The sequence below is a fragment of the Lampris incognitus genome, chromosome 20 (genome assembly GCF_029633865.1).
Source record: "Lampris incognitus isolate fLamInc1 chromosome 20, fLamInc1.hap2, whole genome shotgun sequence".
In the NCBI taxonomy this organism is placed as follows: domain Eukaryota; kingdom Metazoa; phylum Chordata; class Actinopteri; order Lampriformes; family Lampridae; genus Lampris; species Lampris incognitus.
The window spans coordinates 16,175,697-16,199,019 of NC_079230.1; the positions used below are offsets into that span (position 1 = coordinate 16,175,697).

The window sequence follows — 23,323 nt, forward strand, 5'->3', positions numbered from 1 at the left end:
AGCAAAAGCAAAACAAAAACAAAGAAACATTTGCATAGTATTGATTACTATCAACCTTATTAGCAATTCATTAGTTGTGTTATTTGTTGGCCACCTTAATGATATCTAGATATTTAGCTTTTAAATATAGCTAGCAATTTGGCAACTTTTGCAAAGATGACCCGAAATGGCTGACAATGTTGATGACGGCGTCTATTTCTATCTTCTCTTTATCCATTCATTTTCTCTTCATGTAACGTGTGCTGAATTACATTTTAATGTGTGAAATGTTCTTTATGAATAAAAGTTTGTTTGATTAAGTGAACGTGCAAGTTAAAAACTATATGCCAAGGCCAATAAGGAGGAAACACATAAAATATACAAAAAACCTCCCAGAATTTTTTTTTTTTTTGGACAAACTACAAAGTGTAAATCGACACAATTAACTTTAATTATGAGGCACTTTCTGAGGTGACGTTCATAAGAGGGAAGGCGTGACCTCTAGAACTTGCAGGAAGACTCCTGTCATCATAGGTGTTGCTGTGATTATAGCCATGCTAAATTTACATAAAGTTTAAATAATGTGACCATTTCTGCATTCATTACTTGTGCATGGTGTTAAAAAAGAACTGGCCGGCGCTGCACAACATTTCATTCAACAGATACAAAGCCAAAAATGCATACATGAAGTAAATACCTCTTTAAACTACATGTGCATGCTTCATACTTTAAATAAATCACTTTGAATAATCACAGGACGGGGTTTAGTCTTGAGCTGGAACCTGTAGTCTGCAACACACAGAACAATCCACATCATTACCTATTTGTTTGGGAAATCCCTGCCTCAAAATGAAGAGTTTCCAATGGAGAATACTGAGAAGAATTCAAAATGAAGGGATTTCGTACGAATGCATCCGTAGACTTGATGCACGCTTACCTTTTTACTGTTTGTCACCTTTCCAGAAGAAATGTGCCTGTAACACAATGTGTTGGGACAGTGTTATAAGTCTGACATTCGCAGTTGTGTCCCCCATCCGTGCATCAGACCTAACTGATGCACTGAAATCTTGAAGATTTGCACTGCAAAGAAATGCACTTTCTCATAGTCCTCCATTGCTGGCGTATCAGTGGCAATCCAGACGTACAAATCGTAAACACTTTTAAAAATTTATTTCGGATTTCCCCCCTTTTTCTCCCCAATTGTACCCGGCAAGTTACGCCACTCTTTTGAGCCATGCCAGTCACTGCTCCACCCGCTCTGCTGATCAGGGGAGGGCTGCAGACTACCACAGGCCTCCCCTGATACATGAGGAGTCACCAGCCGCTTCTTTTCACCTGACAGTGAGGAGTTGGGGACATAGCGCCAGTTCCCCCTACCCCCTGAACAGGCACCCCGACCGACCAGAGGAGGCACTAGTGCAGCGACCAGGACACACCCACATCCGGCTTCCCACTCACAGACACGGCCAATTGTGTCTGTAGAGACGCCTGACCAAACCAGAGGTAACACAGGGATTTGACCCGGCGATCCCCGTGTTGGTAGGCAACAGAATAGACCGCCACGCTACCCAGACGCCCCAGAAATGTACTTTCTCATAGTTTTCCATCACCGGCGTATTGATGACAATCCAGATATACAGATTGTAAACACTTTTTTGGATGCACAATTTATTGGATGCAGACGGGTAGGACCTTCCCCAGAAAAATGATACGATGTACAGTGTTTTATGTCTTTCGCATTGCAGCCCCATAACTAATGATCAAGATAATCATGGATTTTATTTATAATGCACTTTTCATTAAATCAGATGGCGTAATGTATTTCAGTTGAGAAGGGAATTTGCACACTACTTTCCACCTCTCCCTTGCCAAATCCATCCATCCATCATCCCAGCTGCTTATCCCAACTGGGGTCATGGGATGCTGGAGCCTATCCCAGCAGTCATCGGGCGGCAGGCGGGGAGACACCCTGGATAGGCCGCCAGGCCATCACAGGGCCCGCCCACACACACACACACACACACACACACACACACACACACACACACACACACACACACACACACACACACACACACATCCAGGGACAATTTAATACAGCTGATTCACCTGACCTACATGTCTTTGGACTGTGGGAGGAAACCCAAGCAGACACGGGGAGAACATGCAAACTGCACACAGAGGACGACCCCTAAGAGTGGACTAACCCGAGGTTCGAACCCAGGACCTTCTTGCTGTGAGGCGACCATGCTAACCGGTGCGCCACCCTGCCGCCCCCTTGCCAAATGATATTAGAAAATCATTTACCTGTTGCTGTTGTCCTTTAAGTGGCTTGCTGTAAAAGTCGGACTCGGACTGCCGGCTTCCTCGTCGACACTCGTTCACAGTAATATCTGGGGGGGGGTGGTAGTGGGGGACATTACCCATAATTCAAAGGGGTGAAAAAAGAAAAGAAAAGCATCAACTGAGGATCTTTTGGGGGTTATTTTTTCCCCTCTAAAACCTCCCCCACCGAACCATCCGCCACCACTGCAACTGGGAAAAGGGGAAACTGAAAAGAACAAACGAAACCCAAACAAACGCAGGCAAACACTCACTTGGCGTGTGATGAACGATGTTGATTTTGTCTGGGGAGAGGAGAGGAGGCACTCAGCCGTTTGCAGTGACATGAACACAGATTCCCGTGTCCCTTTCACCGCGTTTTCGTTCACGTGAACTCGAGCACGGTGGCTCATAGAGAAATAGACGCGTTTACGTTCAGACCGATTTACTTGTTATGTCGGCCGAGGGAAGTGAATCTAGAAACTGATGGAACATAACAGATGATATATGAAGGCAAAATGTGTTTAACGAGGTGATGTGTGAGAAATACAGCCTGCTGTCCCTGAAGATATGAACGACTGTTGTGTGTAATGAGCCCACTTCATCTGAAGTTTAACGGCGAAACCAGTTTCTGCACCGCCGTTATTTATTTTCAGTTTTGACTCTCCATCTCTTCATCCGTCTTATCTCTGTATTTATCTTATCCGTCCATCTACCCATTTGCCTATTCACCCATATGTCTACCGGCCTGTCTTCACCTACAACCGAGTCCTTCACCGGCTTTCTAATCCGGCTCAGGAGACGCTAAACATGTTCGTGTGTTTTGCATCCAAAAAGTTGGAGACTACTCACCGTAGACACCGTTGTCGGCGTCGCTCTTCTTGATGATGCTCGCTCTCAGCTGACGTAACTTCTCCTGCCGAGCATAAAAAAACAAAGGATCACACAAGCATGAACTTCCTTTTAGTACCACCACATTCATGCACTTTATCTAGGTTGATTTCCAACATCCAAACAAAGAACAGATATCCATCCATCCATCCATCCATTTTCCAAACCGCTTATCTGACTTAATGTCACGGGATGCTGGATATCGCAGCAGTCATTGGGCGGCAGGCGGGGAGACACCCTGGACAGCCCGCCACGCCATCACAGGGCCGACACATTCACACCTGGGAACAATTTTTTAGTATGGCCGAGTCACCTGACCTACATGTCTTTGGACTGTGGGAGGAAACTGGAGCCCCCGGAGGAAACCCACACAGACACGGGAAGAACATGCAAACTCCACACATAGGACGACCCGGGACGACCCCCAAGGTTGGACTACCCCGGGGCTCGAACCCAGGACCTTCTTGCTGTGAGGCGACCGCGCTAACCACTGTGCCACCATGCCACCCAAGAACAGATATAGAATCAGCAAATTACATTTTAATTTTTTTCCATTTGTTTTTTCTCTTCTTCTCATGTGACCCTCTTAGACAGCCCTGTTCTTCCCTATACATGCTGTGTGTCGGTGAATAGGACACGCCGCGTGATACCTGCTGGATGCCGTCCATGCCCTTCTGGACCCGCTGCCAGTCGCTGAAGCGCTCCAGGGCCTCGTCCATAGTGAGGGAGCCCCTCTTCACCCCCTCCTGCAGCTCGATGAGCTGGTCCAGCCCGGGCGGCTGGTTGGGCACAAAGGTGTCGTAGGTGGAAGAGATGCTGTCTCCTCGCCCGTGGGCTGGAAAATAAGATGAGTCACCGCTCGTTTGTTGAATGAATGAATGGTGGCTTGTCAACAGGATAAATTTTATTCTGTCTGCGTGCTGCACCGGGTGGGAGGCACGGGGAGAGCAAGGTCATCAGTACATAACAGCCCCCCCCCCCACCACACACACACACAATCGTCAAAACTCTGCTCACTCCTCCCTTCAGCTATAACCAATTTCTTTAGACTGCTTTAGGATATATACCCCGAGGCTGGGATCTTGGTCAGAGACAGTAATGGCAACCTCCATATCACTGTTCAACCCTGATCAGCATCCACTCTGTCTCTCTCTCTCTCTCTCTTTATGCCTACCCGAGTAAAATACCCCTATTCACTCCTAAAATGCTCCTGAGGATGCCTGACATGCTGCAGTGGAGGATGCGTCTCATATGTATATATGTATGTATATATATAATGTATATATATGTGTGTGTGTGTGTGTGTGTGTGTGTGTGTGTGTGTGTGTGTGTGTGTGTGTGTGTGTGTGTGTGTGTGTGTGTGTGACTTCGTTAAATGAAATACTCGATGGTGGGGAAGGTGCTCAACAAACAAGGGACAAAATAATCATATATATATATATATATATATATATATATATAGCAACACAGATACAGGAAAAAAGTTTTTATATATATATATTGTGTCACTAACTTGGGTAATATTTAAGTGCTTGATTTATTGGTTACTGTAAATTGTAAATCTGTTACTGCGTTCTACTCCCTGTAAACTTGGCACCTATTGCAGTCAGTACAAATCCATCTCTGAGACTTCCTAGCAGGTTTCCGCGGTGTTTTCCCACATCCCAGCCAGGGGGTCTGAGGAGAGTGCGTGTCATACATTGGCACCCATTCTCTCTTTATCTGCTCAGAACGTAATGTGATCATAAAGGCCTGTGGGGACTGAATAGTGATTTACAGCTTCAACAAATAAAATCTGGTTTATATTCTTACCTTGTTTGGTAGGAAGAGAATACAACGTGTCATTGTCCCCCTGCGGCGTCTTCTTTTGGAAAACTGCAAGCACAAAACAGGTTTAATGAGACGGTCCTCACGGTGGATCTGCCCTGACTGAGGAAAAGTCTGAGCTGACACTGCAAACTTGCAGCTGCAAACCGTTGTCCTGCTGGACGTTTTGGCCTGGTGCATGTTTCCACTTGTACCACACGAGGGCGCACTACACCCAAAATCAAAATGCCAACCTGTGGGTTGTGTGAACATCGTCGATATTCTGATCTCATTGTCAAAATATCTTTTCAGTACGTTTTAAAAATACTAATTGTTGAAATGAATTATGAAAAAAAAATAGACGACAGATTTCTGATTTGGTATTCCTGGCATATCCCTGCGGCTTTAAGAGAGCAAGGAGCAAACCTGTGGTGTTGGACTTAAATAAGAGACCAACGCCCTCAGAGTTTCTATTGATTGAGTGACTGAACGCTTATAATGAAATGTTTGGTTGAACTTGGCATTTCTCAACAGAGGCCCTTGTGTCAGAAATGCCTGAGGGGGGAAATGGCCATGTGTGACCGACCGAGACTTGGTTAAAATGGACTTCCACACCCTGGAACATATTGCTACCACCTACGACGACGATGCCCTGCACGAACGCAGCGCTTTTCTCTCATTGCATGTACAAAAGCTGCCATCATAAGGCAACGTGGCTCGATCAGCGTTCATCCCTTTCTCGTTGGGAGTGCGATGGATTTCATGGGGGAAGGTGTTACAGCAATTACTTGGCCTGCCAGTGTGTGTGTGTGTGTGTGTGTGTGTGTGTGTGATATTTACCATGTAGTTTACATGCCCAATTATTTTTAACAGTGCTGGTGGAGGACCCTGCTCAGATTTCAACCTCATTGAGCCTTTAACACAAGAGAAACCCCCTCATTATTTCCACTCGTGCACGGCTCTCCAGCCACGGACACCCTCGTCTAATCCTCCTCCCACCCCCGTTGCTCCTCCTGCACCTCTCTCCACTGCAGTAGGAGTGAGGCGCAAAGAAAAAAAAAAGAGAAAAGAAAGGAAAAAAAAAACAAAAAAAGAAGGGATCCTTGTGTGGTTTGAAGCTCCACTGTCTAAGTCGATGGAAACCTCAGAATCTCTCTCTCTCTCTCTCTCTCTCTCTCTCTCTCTCTCTCTCTCTCTCTCTCTCTCTCTCTCTCTCTCTCTCTCTCTCTCTCTCTCTCTCTCTCTCTCTCTCTCTCTCTCTCTCTCTCTCTCTCTCTCTCTCTCTCTCTCTCTCTCTCTCTCTCTCTCTTCTCCCTCATGCACTCTGGGGACACGGACGATGGAAAACATGTGTAATGACTTATTCTTGCTGACTGACTTGGCCTTGCTCTAGCCGAGATTGGTTGCAGATGGCGGCCCGGTAGTTCATTTCTGTTTTTGCGGGGATGTTTGGGGATGCAGACAGAATTGTGTACCGGGGTGATTTCAGCCGGGGTGCTCGATCTCGTTTTCGCTTTCAGAGTCCCACAGGGCGGTGGGCTGGTTCAGCGACTGAGCACAGACTCAGTAAAGAACTGCATAATGGGGGAAAATGTGGTCGTTGCACACTCATAAAACCTTTGGAGATTGTGTGTGCGTGTGTGTGTGTGGTATGGATGGTTGTGAGGGGCCACCTGTACTATTGTCTCTGTCATTGCTGGTGAATGTGGCCTTTTGTGTATGTGCATGTGGGCATGTTTGCATTTGAGAGAAGAATAGAAGGAGTCAGCACCACATCAATGATTAATGGGCTTTAATAACGCCAGTCACTTTTGGATGTTTCATCTTAATGAATTATTCACACGGCTGAAATTGAACATTTAGCAACTGTTGGTCTTCGACCATTCAGCCAAATGGCTCTTTCTTTTCTCCGTCCTGTTGATTTCGAACGGTGGAGCGAGCAGGTTCTTGTGGTTTATGGGATGAAAACAAAGTTCAGTTCGCAACATGATCATACCGACAAGGCGCATTTCAGGAACCCCCTCCCTTAAGATCTCCCAAACTCCCCTGAACATAGCTTTGTGTCTGTTTCCATCAAGTCCTTCCAATCTGAGCGTGTGTGTGTGTGTGTGTGTGTGTGTGTGTGTGTGTGTGTGTGTGTGTGTGTGTGTGTGTACGGATCTATCTTGGTGAGATCTAATTTGAGTTTTAGACCGTCAGAGTGAGGACATTTTTGCAAAGTGTGGACAATATGGCCAGTCCTCACTTTATCGAGGAGCTATTTTGGGTTTAAGTCTTGAATTCAGGGTTAAGGTTAGAAATAGGATTAGGTTAACGTTAGGAAGGATTAAAAGGGAACGATCACAATTGTCAACATCATCTTTATATAACACTCCATTAGCAGCCATAATACTAGTCTGCCTTCTGTGTCTGTCTCTGAAGCACTGCCAGAATAGTGCAGAAAAGTGTCTGGACAGTCCATGAGTTGGTGGCATTCACAACAACAGCTGTACATAAGGTTGTTATTTGGATTTTCTCATACAATATAATCCATTTAAATGTATCCCACCAAAGGCAGCAGCAAACCAGGACACAAGGTTTGAGGTTTGTCGTTTTTTGTTTCCCCCTTTTTCTCCCCAATTGTATTTGGCCTATTACCCTACTCTTCACATCCGGCTCCCCACCCGCAGACACAGCCAATAGCCTGGGTGTGTAAGATGGCATCGTTCGACTTCCGACGTATGAGTACTTGCACAAGAACTTCCGGTCTGGTTTGTCGAGAGAAGAGATGGCTTTATTTTAGACTCGCTGTTTGCAGGACCTCCCTAAAATCATGGTCAACGATGTACATCACATCGTGAGTGCTTCCTCGGTAGCTCAGATGAGCAAAAAAGAAAAGGGGTTTCAGATGTATATTTCAAGCTACAACAACAACAACGAGGGTGAGTAAAGCAGTACCGGCTCTTCAAGGTCAGTAGAGGCTACCTTAGCCCGGGTGACCCTCACAATTTCGGAGGTAGAGGGCTCTATCAAACGCCAGAAGCACATGAAATGCTCATAGGTAGCAAACCTTAGGACACAAGCCATAATACACGACATGGTAGTTTCACATTGTATCTTCTGTACAGTTGATAAAGTATAGCCAATTACTTATTGAAATCTACTACGTGTGTGTGTGTGTGTGTGTGTGTGTGTGTGTGTGTGTGTGTGTGTGTGTGTGTGAGAGAGAGGCATGCTGGGGGATGGAGAGACTGAACAGGTGAGTTAATTTGGCAGGGGCAATTAAATAAATGATACAAATCAGACATACCTGGTGTAAAACCAAATGTCCTCATCGGAACCTGCAAATCGCCTCAGGATGAATCTGGACTGTAGCTGGAGGGTCTCTAGTTGTTTCCTGAGCACTTCTATTTGTTTCCTCATTGACTCGTTTTGGGCCAGAACATCATCCAAAGCGGCAGAATTAGGAGCCACGCAATAGTCATGCTCTTGCAGGCAGCTGCTGACATCCATCTCATGGTCAGAAGAGTCCAGAGCTGGCAGAGGGGCGACAGCAGGGCGCTCCCACACTCCTAGCCTGGGTGCGGGTTTGGAGTACTCATTCTATGCAAAGAGTGTGCGGACAACTCCTTTCTTGAGCCTCCTTAACACACCTGTAGCTGGCACAGCGAAATCACCCGGTTCAAAATCGGTCTTTCGGACTTGGGCCGTTTCCAAGGGCAACGCGACGCCGGGCGCCATCTTCCAAAGATCAGATGCATTGTTTACGAATTAGCTAGCACTTTAGCCATTGACTTAGCCATATATTAGCGTTGCATTATCTAAGTACAACGTTAGCCAACGTTATCATCATCCATCTAACGCAGTTAAGACCATCAGTTTAACGGTTCTGTGCCTGTGAGCCTGTACGGTAACCTTAGCTACGTAACGTTAGCTAACGTTAAGTGTGTGAGAGAGAAAGGAAAGCTTAACCTTTTTGAAAATGCAAAGAACGCACTAACATTGCCGCCGAAATGTATTTGAATGTGATCGATTTGCGTCTCACTGCTGCAACCCAGGCCATCCCGCGCCTCTTGGTTAAGTCCTCGATGTTCTACGGGAAGGACAAAAAGCGTAAGCCATTCTGGAGTTTAATACTGGAGCGATCGTGGGATTCGCTGTAGCAATTCTTCACACAACAGGAACTCCCAACCATCTCGCCTGCATGCACCATCTAATATAATATATAGCTATATATCCAACCTAACCTAAAATGTTACCTTAATATATGTATCAAACCTAAAATCTTACCAGAGAAAATCTGTGATCTTAATGTTAATTTGAAAAAAATATTTGACGTACTAATAGAGTTAGTAAGAAAATCCTGCTAACAGCGAACAACAATGATTAACGTTACTTGGAAGATGGCGGCTTTCCCCAAACGCAACGCACGTGTGACATCACGACCGAAAGACCGACGCCGACTACACACTTTTGTAGTCTTGGTGACGGTAAATGCATCCCTCCGAATCTTCGCTAGCCACTTAGGTCTTTCCTCGCAGTTACTAAGGAATGAATGCAAACTTAAAAGACCATTTTAGCACGCCGAATTCGCACATTGTGGCATACAACAGTGCTCAGTGGAGCCTGATTCACGGCGTTGATACCTGAGGGCCCCTTTTGCCATGTTTGATCCATTGATTTTTCGGACGACATTAAGATTTCGGACGGATAAGTTAGCAGCTAGCTAATGCTGTGTCCCAATTCAGGGTCTGCATCCTTCGGAGGGTGCATTCTTCGGCCGATTACGCCATAGCGCTGCGCGAAGGCTGTCCCAATTCGCAGGCTCCGTCAGATGCAGCCCACAAATGCGGCCTTCTTTTCCCTCTTTTCGAAGGACGCACTGCCACTATCCTTCGCGGACTTCCATATCCCAAGATTCTTTGCGCGCCGCTGCTCCGCCCTTTCTCCCCAAACACAAAAATAATTATGATAATAATGGACGGTGGACGAATGTCTATTCAAAGCACCGAGCAAGATTTCACTTATAAATGTAAGTATTGCGTTTCTGCTCATTTGAACATCTATCGCCAGATATGTTAAACTTAAAGGGACCTTAAAACCTCAAAATTTCTGTTAAAATACGTGACGTTAGATGGAGAGGCTCTTCTCCCTGCTCGAGAGGATGATAGAGAGGCGCTGATTTATTTTTGTTTTTTGTGTGTGTATTAATTTTTATGAATAAGTTTATTGTGCAAAATGTTAGATGTTTTATAAATTAAAATATTGTTACTTTGTTATATGTGTTATCTATTCTTTTTACTATTTACAACTAAAGTACAACCATTTATAAAAGGGTTAACAAACATTTCACGGACAACAAAGGACTAATTTTTTTCTTTTATTATAATTAATAATTAAGCGACAGGTTTGAAATGTCCAACTATTTACAAATTAGAGAAAAAATAGCTATTTACAAATTACATATTTAAAATTACATATAATTAACACGATTAGCTGAGCAGGAGTCCCTGGCAGTGCTGCTGGGCTGGATGGAATGCCACAAGAAAGGCCCTGGTGGCTTCTGGCTGCCTGTGGGACTCTTCAAGGGCGGTCCCCAGAGTTTGTTTGGGGGTGCATGTCTCCGCTGTCCACCACATCATCCATCTACCTATCTAATAATAACATTACCATAGGTTAAAATAATAGGTTTACCTCTCCACGGTCCTCTCTCAGCCGGATATAAATCAGCCGCCGGCTACGACGGTGGCGCATCTCCTCTTCCTCCATGAGGCAAATAAAAAAAACAAAAGCGGCAGCTCTGGCCCCATAATTTTTCAGTAGTAACTTCTAAGAGTAATCGTGACGTAAGGATAAGGTGACGCAACCAGGAAATCCACCGAAGGCTAGACCATCCCATTTAACAACCGTTGACGGGGTATACGGAGGAGCCTCCGGAGGATTCGGCTTCGTAGACCGCGAAGGCTGCACCCTCCGAAGGATGAAGACCCTGAATTGGGTCACAACTGCAAACAGACACGCCCGGAATTTCCGCAGCGCGGCGACATTAATGCGCCGAGCCTACTGTGTCTGTAGAGATGCCCCACCAAGCCGGAGGTAACACGGGGATTCGAACCGCCGACCCCCGTGTTGGTAGGCAACGGAACAGACCGCTACGCTACCCGGGCGCCTAAGGTTTGTAGTTTTCACATTTACGGATTGTTCCTCGGTGACGTCAATGGTGGTCGGTTTTCTACACAATCTCGTCGATATTTCGCGCACGCACGCACACACACACAGAGAGATGACGGCTCAGTATTATCGCTGCTAATGGAGTATAATCCCTACAATGTGTATGAAGATATAATCCGGCCGGGCGTTAGTGCCGGCAAACTGGGCAATTGCTCAGGGCGCCGGACCACTAGGGGGCGCCACACCATGACGAGCTATGCAAAAATTAAGAACACGATCCTTACAATAATGGATGGCTTTGCCAAGGGCAGGGAACGTTATCAACATTTTCATATTCTCAGCCGTGGTAGCGGTCATCACAATGAGATGTTCAAAGCCTAGTGGTGCTGAATATAAGTTGATCACAGGCAATTGTTAACTGCGCTAGTAACCGTGGCGTCAGGAAGGAGGAGTTTTTCGCGTCTAAAACTTGTAAAGAATTATCTGCAATCGGTAATGTCACAAGATTGTTCGACTCGATTCAAATTTCCGTTGTGCACCAAATCTGTCACAAATTTTGATTACTCCAAGATAACTGAAGAGTTCGCAGCAGCCAAAGAAAGATCCTCTTTTAAATGGTGAGTAAACGGTATTAAATCATTACACCTGTCTTCAGTCAAAAAATAGGGGTCAATATGTGATCAATGGCCCCCCCCCTCTTAAAGTTTTGAACGTAGGGGGCGTCATATTCCTATTTTGCCCAGAGCGCTGGATCGTCTTACCTTGGCCCTGGATATTATGTTGAAAATCATGATTAATTCCCTTTAGTGTTGGGTATATGGTTTTAAATGCCGCATTCACACCAAAAACTACGTTACTTTATTCATGCCAAAAGTAGAAGTAATTTGAGTAGCGCCACAGTTTCGTTTCGTACCAACAAATTCATTTGGTGACACCATTTACACATTAGCAATAGCAATGACTCAGTTTTTCAAAGTAAATAAAGATTTACTGGAGACTCCCAGCAACTTTACTGCACTTTCACCACGTTAATTCCTTGTTATTTCGGTGTTTGTGTGACACCAAAGTAGGACTATACAACTCAGGACACGCAAAAACAGCACAAATCAATTTATCTTCCATTTTGGCTCGTCTCCTCCGCTCTCGACATGAGCAGCCTTGCAACCCCGAACAGAAATGTCTGGCAGTCACTTCGTTGCTTCAGGCGACTTGGTGGCACGAGTTGAACATTTTTCGACTTAAACCTGCAGTGCAGAAGTTTTGTCTCCCCCGTCTGGCAGTGACGGTAATTACTTCTCTTCTTTCAGCGCTCTCCAAAGAGGAAAAGCTGCACCAGTGGATATTATTATTTGTCCTCGCCGTTCATGACTTCTTTTCTTGACTTTAATCCTTCCTCTGAACGCCGGTTTTCCTTTTTTCTCTGGAGAATCTGAATCTTTTCTCAGATTTTTCCGCCATAGTGTCCAAACCTGGAAGCTTTCTGGCCGAAAGCCCTGAAGGTAAACCAAGCAGAGGCATTGTGAATGCTTTCGTCACACATCAGCTCTGGCAAAGCAATCGTTGCTGGTTGTCGTAAAACGCATTACTTCTGGTGCGCTAGCGCGGGAATGTGGCGCGGGAATGTCGACCCAAACTCCAGATTTAAAACTCCGGTATACTGCGAGAGAGATTACCTGGCGGAGATAGGCTTAATCATCATTGTGTGAACTCGTATGGGCAGTGCTTGAATGTCACGGACATTCATTTATTGTAAAAGTCCTGTATTCTAGCTTTAAGTCACAATCTCACTTGGTGCTACAAATTAGCCCAGACTAACAAAGCCACAAGTCGCAGGTTTCCGTTGACTTTTCATTCATTCTTGTTGCCTTGTCGCTTTTGGCGTGAATGAGGCACAAGGGTTAAGGTTAGGGGCTCAGGGGCGAACGTATGTGGTCAATGAGGTTCCTCGCAAACAGAAGTGTGAACATTTAAAATGAGACACAGATGAATTTTACTATTCTCCAAAACACAGAACTTTTCACAAACATTGTACAACACAGTAGCAAAAACAAAAAACTGCCTCAAAACTGCCTCCAAAATGAAATGCGGTGTATTTGTCTATCCATTCTCACCTTGAGCAATGAAGGGTGTACGGTCCTCCTTGGCAGGGGTGGTTTCTGGCCGGGGTGTGGGTGCTGGTGGGCGGTTGGCAATGGTCACAGTGTTGCTGGAGGTCAAGATGGTGTCGTAATCTTCATCATTCACCCCGAGTGGGGCGTAGGGGTCTTCATCAGCTTCTGACTCCCCCTGTTCCTCTCTCTGCACATCCAAGGCGATAGTACTCCCTTAACAGGGGGGAAATGACACACTGACTCATTTGTACGGTAGAACTAATATCTTAGTTCTGGAAGAGTTGAATGAGACAGGGTCAAACACAGGCCAGCAGCATGGGCCATTCTATCTCATGTTAACAGTGATGAGCCTTGATGGACCGCACACCGTTTTCATAATCACCTTCTCACAGCTTATCACACGGCATGGTGTGACCCTCGACGGGAGGTGTACTCACTTCTCAGAAATGAGTCTTAATGACATGTTTGAAAAAAAAAATCCCATTACCGGTTTTCCTGTGCCCTCATTCCACTTCCCCTCAGCCTTCACTCACCTGCAGTGCACATCAGTTCGTACACACCAGCATCGCCGCTGTCCTCGCCTGAGTTGAACACACTCTGCAAAAACAGAACAAAGAGAAGTGATTTTTTTGTCATTATTATTGTTATCAATATTATTTTATGGCTCATCTAGCTCACAGAGAAACAAGTCAGAAGACGCAGTTCTCATCTATGATGTCAAGGACTGTTTCTGCTCCTTAGAAATAAATTCATCACACATTGACTAGATTCTGAAATGGGTGATTTTGGCAAGGCTGCTGGCCTTGCTTCTGTGTCCTCATGCTTTCATTTTTATTGGATTTTGACAGTGTAGGTTGCCACCTGCACTGTTAAATTAGCTGTTTGGACTCGTGAGTACAAATGACTTGGTACATTTCGTGTTCTCAGTCAAATTACACTTTCCACTGACCTTTCAGGACTGTGTACAAATGAACATGTTGTTCTCCTTTGTAACTGGAACATGTTTGGCAAGGAAAAGACGACTACTACTACTTTTGGCTGCTCCCGTTAGGGCTTGCCACAGCGGACCATCCGTTTCAATTTCTTCCTGTCCTCTGCATCTTCCTCTGTCACACCTGTCCACCTGCATGTCCTCCCTCACCGCAGCCATAAACCTCCTCTTTGGCCTTCCACTTTTCCTCTTCCCTGGCAGCGCCATATTCAGCATCCTCCTCCCAATATACCCAACATCTCACCTCCAAACATGTCCAAGCCACCTCAATCTTGCCTCTCTTGCTTTGTCTCCAAACCGTCCAACCTGAGCTGTCCCTCTAATATAATCGTTCCTAAACCTGTCTTTCTTCATCACTCCCAATGAAAATCTTAGCATCTTCAACTCTGCCACCTCCAGCTCCGCCTCCTGTGTTTTCGTCAGTGCCACTGTCTCCAAACCAGTCACTTTCCACTGACCTTTCAGGACTAACAAATGAGCATGTTGTTTTCCTTTGTAACTGGAACATTTTTGGCAAGGAAAAGAAAAAGCATTAAATGGTAAGAGGACTATCCGCTTGGAAAAAAAGCAATAAATTGAAAGTTAAAGTGACACTTAAAGGTCAATGACATGGCAGACTGACATCACTTTACTTGACCCAAATTTATATAATTTTGCAGGAAACATGACCATTTATCATTATCATGAATATATTAATTGTTATATTTATGTCAGTTTTGGGCTTGTGGAAGAGTGTATTTTTTGGGGGGGGGGGCACTGAAGCAGGGATTTAGAGAGGTATGTGACTGTATTGAAACACAAACTTCATCCAGCCTGTTGGCAGAATCTGCCCCATTTTGTTGAGAATGCCTATTTGCTAATAGCATGCTGAGAGAGAGGGGCATGATCAGGCTAATGACGAAATAACAGGCAACCTTCTCCTTTCTGTTCAACCATATCATTAAGTGGTCAATTCAAGGCCCAATTTTAGCTCAATATGTGAACCGCGTCTGTGATTAGCAATTGAGAATAGGTTCATTTTAAGGCATCTTCAGCCTCCACTGGCGATGAGTGGAGCCGATGGGGATGCAGCTATAAGCAGCTAAAAGCTTCTCTCCAATTCGATTTATCACGTAGCAGAAAACTGGCTACCAAGGAAGTGGCAGAAAGTAGTGCTATTACTTCACATGACTGCAGCTTCACTCAAAGCAAAGAAAGGGTACAACGTGTATTATTCTGTTCACATGAGAGCAGCCAGTTATGCCTCAACGCGGAAATAAAGAGCCTGGGAACAAATAATTCTCTCACAAAGACATGCTGACACATTTTGAATGTCAGCAACCTCCACCTGAATAGCTGTTCTCTGACGTTTGTGTTTCATATGAGATACAGTTCACTTTGATCAGGGTTTTTTTTGTCATATGAGTGGCCCTATTCTGTGTGCGGTTTCCAGGCAACACCGCCTCTCATGACTCAATTACAATATTGCACCGTTTCCAGTACTGCAAATTACTTATTGGCTGTCATGAATGCATTACTTAACAGTAGAGGTTCATAACAGCCACAACAGGTAGACAGTCAGGTTAATTACCACTCCAGTTTCAGCACTGAATTATAATAGCTGCATGCAGCACTCCAGCATAATGTGCTGCTTTCACCAGCTATTCCTGGTATGGAAGGAAGTAATCATCTTTAAACAGCAAGTGGTAGGTGATTTTGCTGATGTTTCTCTTGCTTGGAACATGACGGGGGGAACCCAAGTGTTCTGATAAAACCAGTTTCCACAGCCACAACAATGCAGCCAACTAATCAATAAACTCATAATGATAGTAAGTGTAATAATAATAACCTGGTTTGCTGAACATGAATTTTGTTGTGGAAAAAAAATCAATTAACATCTGAGAAAAAAAAATTATAACTCACTATGCAGCCGAACCAGAGGGTAACAACGTACATTTGTATTGCTCTTTTCAGTTTATCAAAGGGACGACAGTATAAAAGACATACAGTTAAACATACTAACAACAAACATAGTCAATGAATAAAGGTATGTGTAACGTCCACAAGCAGATCACTGCAAGTTATAGTCTTTGTGACTGGGCTCTAGTCTAAGTACGCCCCCTGCTGATAGGAGCATATGGTAGCCAGCTAGGTCAAGCACTTATGTGCAGTCAGGAAGCCCCCTGCCATGTGTAAATCTATCCTGCGAGACTTCTCTAAAATCGTCGTTCACTCCAGTCACTGTGTGTCCATTTATTGATGTTATGAGAAGCAAAAAACATCACACTGGCGACGAGGATTAAACCTGGTCAAACCTGTGCGACGAAGGAAAATTCTGTTGAGAGAAAAAAAAAAAGAAAGAAAAGGAAAGCATCGAGTGAGTTGCTAAGCTAAGCTAACGAGGACACAAGCTAACTCCCAAAATAACGTTACCACGTTGCTCGCAGGCAACGTCGCCCTCCTTCCCTTTGATACTGAATGCAATCCCAGTTCTATTGGACCACGATGGACAAAATGGGTACAAAGGTTTGAAAATTATACCATAGCTATGAACATTACTGGAGATGCTAGGCTAAAAGCATTGCTGTTGCACTTAGCAGGAGAACAAGCGCATGATATCTATGATGCTATGGCAGTCGAGGCAGACAAGTATGTAGATCTGAAACAGAAGCCTATAGGATATTTCTCACCCAAAAGGAATGCCCGGTATCAAGTCTACATATTCAGAAAAGCAGTGCAGCAACCAGGAGAAAATCTGGATAGCTACCACACCAGGCTACGCATGCTAGCAAAGAACTGTGAGTTTACAACCATAGATTCTGAAATTAAAGCAACTAATACAGAGCTTCACATACAGAGCTGCACATCAGGCCTCGCAGGAAGGCGCTGAGAGAGCCTGACGTAATACTAAATGGACTTCTGGACCACGCGAGAACTCTAGAACTGTCTGAAATGCAGGTTGCAGGCATAGAACAGGGCACAGCTGCTTACAGTGAATGTGGGGCATCAGAAAGCTCAAAACAAGCCATCAGCTGGAAATGTACGCCCAATGAGAGGTAAACCAAACAACCGGTGTAGGAAGCAAATGCCCAAACGAAGAGGACTGCCCAGCTAAAGGCAAGCTATGCAGAGCATGTGGTAAACAAAAGCACTTTGCAAGACAGTGCCACTCAAAACTCAAGAGGTAAGGACACAAAACAATATAAAGACAACAGTAAACAACAGAACGCACGTCAGAGAGTACACCATGTGACCAGCACTACACCCAGGAACGTGACAAACCAGGTTCATCTAGCAGGGATGATGAATATGTGTTCGTAGTAAACGCAGAGACTGCAAAATGACCACAGACCAACATCAAGATAAACAACCTCAGTGTGCCTGTCTTAATAGACTCGGGGGGGCCACAGCGAACATCATCAGTGAAGCAAAATTCAACAAACTAAAGCCACACCCACAACTCAGGCCAACTGTGATGAAAATCTACCCCTATCGCTCCAAACTCCCTCTCCCTGTTGTCGGTGCGTTCAAAGGAAACGCGGTAAAAGGAAACAAACAGTCTCAGGGCATTTTCTATGTGATTCGAGGGGACAGTTTCTCCATACTAAGCTATGACATATCTACGGAGCTAGGATTGATCAAGATAGTGACCTCCCTGTCACCCACACCAACCAGCAGGACAGTTGCAGACGAGCTTGTCGACAGCTACCCAGAGCTGTTTGATGGAATTGGTAAGCTGAAAGACTTCCAGGTTAAGCTCCATATCAACCCAAATGTCCAACCCACATGCCAACCGCACAGGCGTGTGCCATTCCACATAAGGCAGAAAGTGGAAGATGAACTGCGAAAGCTGGAAGTGGATGACATAATTGAGACGGTGTCAGGTCCCGCACCATGGGTCTCTCTCATCGTCACACCCCCGAAACCAAAAGACCCAGACAAAGTGAGAGTCTGCGTGGACATGTGTCAAGCAAACACTGCCATCAAATGTGAACGTCACATCGCACCCACCATGGATGATGTTGTTCATGAACTGAATGGAGCCACTGTGTTTTCTAAGCGGGATCTGACAGCAGGGTACCACCAGCTAGAGCTCCACCCTGACCGCAGGTATACGTATAACCACGTTCACCATCTACCTTGGTTTGAGACGATATAAACGCCTGAACTTCGGCATCTCATCAGCCCTCGCCAGGAGGTCATAGCGCGTGGGAGGATCATGCTATTCCCCCAAGCCCCCCCCCCCCCCCCCGAACAGGCGCCCCGGCTGAACAGAGGAGATGCTAGTGTAGCGACCAGGACACATACCAAATCTGGCTTCCCACCCACAGACATGGCCAATTGTGTCTGATCCCCGTGTTGGTAGGCAACGGAATAGACCGCCACTTCACCTGGACACAAGAGTGCAATTTATTGACCCTTGTATAGGTGTATTGAATATGACGAATTGCAGCATGTCTCCAATCCAGCAATGAGAAAGAGGTAGAAAAAAAAACAAATGTGTTGCTAGAAGAGAGGCATGTGCTATTACATCAGATTGACTGCTAAGGGTTTTCTGTGGTGAAAACAATTGTTTTAAAAGGCTAACTAACTCAGGCTTCAATGCCTTTGTAAGCAGGCAGATACGATCCTTATCTGGCCAAGGTCTTGTTGCAGGATTCAGAATTAAATTGTTCCTTCTTCTAACTGACCCCGTGAAGTCAGGGCCTGCGAGATTTTTGTACATCTCACTAGTCTGGCTCAAGGAAGTGAGCAACAGTCAACTCAGTAGATAGGGAGGTGTTTCAGACTTTTAGAAAGCCATTATTGGCCAGAAAACTGGACATTTCTTGTCATGGTTTTCTCAAATTGTGAAGCTCAAAACCGACAATTGTAGTTTGACAAGCTACAACAGTGTATGGACCACCGCTGCCCGTATACTGCAATACCCATAACTCCCTGCTCAACCTCACAGGTGAGCTCCATCCACCGCTTCACCTTTCATTATAACATTATTGGATATTCACCCTTAAAATTGCGGCAGAATTAAAATTCATTGTCTCTCGGCACAGTGGTTAGCGCAGTCGCCTCACAGCAAGAAGGTTCTGGGTTCGAACCCCGGGGTAGTCCAAACTTGGGGGTCGTCCCGAGTCGTCCTCTGTGTGCAGTTTGCATGTTCTCCTTGTGTCTGCGTGGGTTTCCTCCGGGTGCTCCAGTTTCCTCCCACAGTCCAAAGACATGTAGGTCAGGTGACTCGGCCAAACTAAATTGCCCCAAGGTATGCATGTGTGTGTGTGTATGTCAGCCCTGTGTAATGGCCTGGCGGCCTGTCCAGGGTGTCTCCCTGCCTGCTGCCCAATGACTGCTGGGATAGGCTCCAGCATCCCCGTGACCCTGAGAGCAGGATAAGCGGTTCAGATAATGGATGGAATGGATGGATGGATGTCTCTCGTGTAGGACTGTGCACACTACACATTTAGAGATATCCTCTCCTATCCTGCAGAAAAACATGAACAAAGAACTACGTGTCTTCATATTACCGCTGGCCTCGGTTTTATTGGAAGATAACCTAGTCTTGTTCATCCGCTAACCAGCTGTGATTGCCAGTTAACCTTTCCTGCAAGACACGCAGTTTTTCACAGAAAGAGAAGGAGACTTGAGCCTTTTCCATTTCTTAAATATCGCTGCAATTACAGCTAAAATCAGACTACACGATATTTTTGTATTTCACAACTGTCACCATGTCGGATTAGTGCCATAAATTCTTGCCGTTTCTTGGCCGAGAGACTGGCAACACTATAAGTATTGTAACGTGCATGGATAAGTAGACACGTTGGCCGCAGGCTGACGGGTCAGACCCTTTAGTCGAGCGGTTAGCGATGTCTCCCGCGGTGTGGGCGATACTGGTTCGCGTCCCGGCCGCGGCATATCCTGTGGTTGCCTCCCGAATTTGCTACAGTATGAACCCGACCAAACATCGTATGCTGCCTTCCACGAGCTTGCGCGAGTTCATAGGTCCTCGGGGAGGAGGGTCAAGAACATTGTCAATCATGGCTACAAAAAACGCTGTGTGATGCTGGCGGTCTTGTGTTCCAAAAAGGGGGGGAAAAGAAAACGGTTGTGGCTAGTGTAGCTAGCATAGTGTAAACTACTAATAATACACGTTAGCCCCTAGTTAACGGGTCTGACCCTTTAGCCGAGCGGTTAGTGATGTCGCCTTGTGGTGCAGTACACCCCGTATCGAATCCCTCACCGGGCAAGAAAATAACCGGTTATAATAGTTTAATCAGCTACTCATTGGGTTGCTGAAGTGCCTCCGCTATTTCCCGCCAACATTTAGCCTATCTTCCCTCGAGGAAACGTCAAAAAGACAGTGGCATTGTTTCCACTGCTCAACGAACCTTTCCTCGGTTTCGTCGTTCCACCTGACAGCAGCAACAGCAGCTTTGCTTTCTCTTTGCCATGTTTACATGTGTGCAGCGGATTGGTCAACGTCAAGGAAGACGTCATATGAGGCGTCAGACTAGGCAGGAAAATACAAAGAATTCCGACATGCTAGACTTTTCGTGGCGGTGTCGTGGAGCGTCCCAGGCGCCACAATCGCTGTTATTCGATTATGTCACACTACACGGGGTAAAGACACCCGTTCGTTGTTCCCGACGTTCGGACCCGACGCTGGAAATTTGTCTGCGACGAAAAAATCGTGTCAAAATCGGGCTTAAATCGTATAGTCTGATCCCGGCATACGACTCTTTCAATATGGCTTCTTTTTTCCACCTTGTCTATGGACCCTGAGTCTGCAATAAAGTTTGAATTGAATTGAATATCATTAGACGACGGACCGAGCATCGAAGATTTTCAGCCGACGAGCTGCCGGAGGAACCAGACTGTTTTCCGTGGAGCTGCGCTTCTCGCCGGACAACAAAGGATGCACCTCTGGTCGCTACGGAAGAGCGGGCTCAAGTAAGGCCAGTATCTGGGCATAGTTAGTGTTAATGGTGTAGTTACAAGATTGGCCTTAGTGGTTTAGTGGCAGAGGTAGTTTTAGTAGTTGGTCTAATTTTCTCACAAAGAAAAGTGTAAGTTGAAACCATCCGTGATCTAGATACACACTGTGATTCACCTAGGAAGTGTTACATAGGTCGATGGCTGCTCTTTATTTTTTCCCCTTTAATTTTTTTTGTTTGAATCTTCCCTCGTTACTTGAGAAAAGCCCTATTGTTTGAATTATTTCACTATTCGGTTTCGCACACTGATCCACATAGTTTGGTAGATGGACCATCTACTTTCTTTTGTTAATTTGCTACTTTCGTTTTGTTTCTTTTAATTGCTACCTTGGTAGATTGTGCATGCGCGCTCTCTCTCTCTCTCTCAAACCCCTCTCTGTCTTAATCTCACACTAACCTGCGGGCAGCCTTTCTCACAAACACCTCCTCCTTTCGGTGAGCATATACCCCCCCCCCCCCACACACACACACACACACACACACATTTCTTTGCCACGTGCAATAACGCACGCACGCACACACGCGCCCACATGCACTCCTTTCAGTGCACGCACGCACACACACACAGAGAAAATATTGGCACAGCCTCTACCACGTATCTTTTGTGCCTTGGTCATCACATTACCACTCAATTATTGATTGTAACTGATTAGTATAAGTCGATTTTTAATCGATTGTTCTAATACATTGTTTTCATCGCAGTAAGTCATTTACATGCCTGTTTTGTAACAGTGCTCGCCGAAGCCATCCTCTGCCAATTAAAGTATTCCAATTGGTGCAACATTGGTCATTGTATCAACTGGACTGGTTAAATTATAACTATTGAACACCAAAATGAATGGTTGATAAATTTTTGAGTGGCTTAATGAGACTTGTTTCATTATTCCATCAATTTACTTAGTTTAATTATAAAATATTAAACACCGAAATGAATGGTTAATAGATTTATGAGACTGATCTTATGAGGCTGACTTGATAACCCTGTTTCACTCACAAGAGGATGGGTTGATTAAATCTAGGGCCATTATCTTGCCTTTGCTGTACACCACCTGGAGCCTGCGTGATACAGTCATGTTCCTGTCATCGCCGGTAACGGTACCATTCAAATATTAAACAAATCAAACAAGCTGGCACACAACTGGTTCATTGTACAGACATATGCAAACAAACAAGGCATGCAAAATGAGTTGGGTGCCGTCAGCAGCCAACTGTTGGGTAGAGCGCAAGATGTATTGATTGCTTCTCTATTTCAACATTTCCGTCTCAATTCTGGCTGTAAATAAAAACAATATGGTGTTTGCCCTGGTAATTGTGAGGCCTGTTATCCAGCTGTACATATGAGCACATCCAGTATCCTCACATGGATGTGTACATTGTATTTGTATTCTACTTATGTGTCCCAGAGCACTCCCCCCCCTCTAGTTCGGAGCAGTTTGCAACTAATTAACGCAGTAGCAGCGTACCAGGGCAGGTTAGTGGATCTGATGTATCGGCTCTATAAATGATTCAGCCGGTCTATGGAGCAAGGGACCCATCCGTTTAGGATTTATCGACAAAGAGTTGCAACTTCAACACCCAAATCACTGATCTATCATGGGTTGATTAATTAATGTCTGACGTGCTCCGTCTATAGGCCGGTGGAATACCCTGTGGGGGGACCTCTGCCTGTCTCAACCACTTCCCCTGTCAGTTTAGTCGACGTATGTTCACAGCGAGTGCTCACTGAAGCAGTCTGACTCAGTGAAGCAATCTGTTCAAACCTTGCTCCATCTGCAATGGCTCGCAATTAGCAGCGTTGCTAGGGGGATAAATGCATTGGCAACAGCTGCTTGAGAGTCTAGATTTCCCCGGAGGGAGAAAATTCTCCGTAGATAGTAGAGAAATCTCTGTGTTCTGTGTAAAGCAAAAAAAAAAACCCAAAACAAAACAAAAGAAAACAAAAAAAACCCTCACTGGTATGGAGAAGGAGGAGGAAGAAGACAGGAAAGTGATAACAGCAAAGCCACAGCAGCCTTGGTGAGACTCATTTATGAAACTGCGAATCTAAGTGAGTGTCTAGTATTTTACATGGGATAAAATGTATTGCAAGTAACATCCTAAACGAGTGG

General features: G+C 45.2%; 1 protein-coding gene across 1 annotated transcript in view; it reads right to left on the minus strand.

Moving 5' to 3' along the window:
- Positions 1-541: 541 nt before the first annotated feature.
- LOC130130880 (B-cell scaffold protein with ankyrin repeats-like) overlaps positions 542-23,323 on the minus strand; it is a 46,537-nt gene continuing 23,755 nt past the window's right edge. Inside the window, exons 8-16 of the mRNA XM_056300737.1 lie at positions 13,793-13,856; positions 13,260-13,472; positions 5,005-5,067; positions 3,843-4,027; positions 3,154-3,217; positions 2,577-2,606; positions 2,287-2,372; positions 917-953; positions 542-768 (exon numbers count right to left, since the gene is read on the minus strand). Coding sequence (XP_056156712.1) covers positions 921-953; positions 2,287-2,372; positions 2,577-2,606; positions 3,154-3,217; positions 3,843-4,027; positions 5,005-5,067; positions 13,260-13,472; positions 13,793-13,856 — 738 coding nt within the window. The 3' untranslated portion in view covers positions 542-768; positions 917-920. The remainder of the gene's footprint in view (positions 769-916; positions 954-2,286; positions 2,373-2,576; positions 2,607-3,153; positions 3,218-3,842; positions 4,028-5,004; positions 5,068-13,259; positions 13,473-13,792; positions 13,857-23,323) is intronic.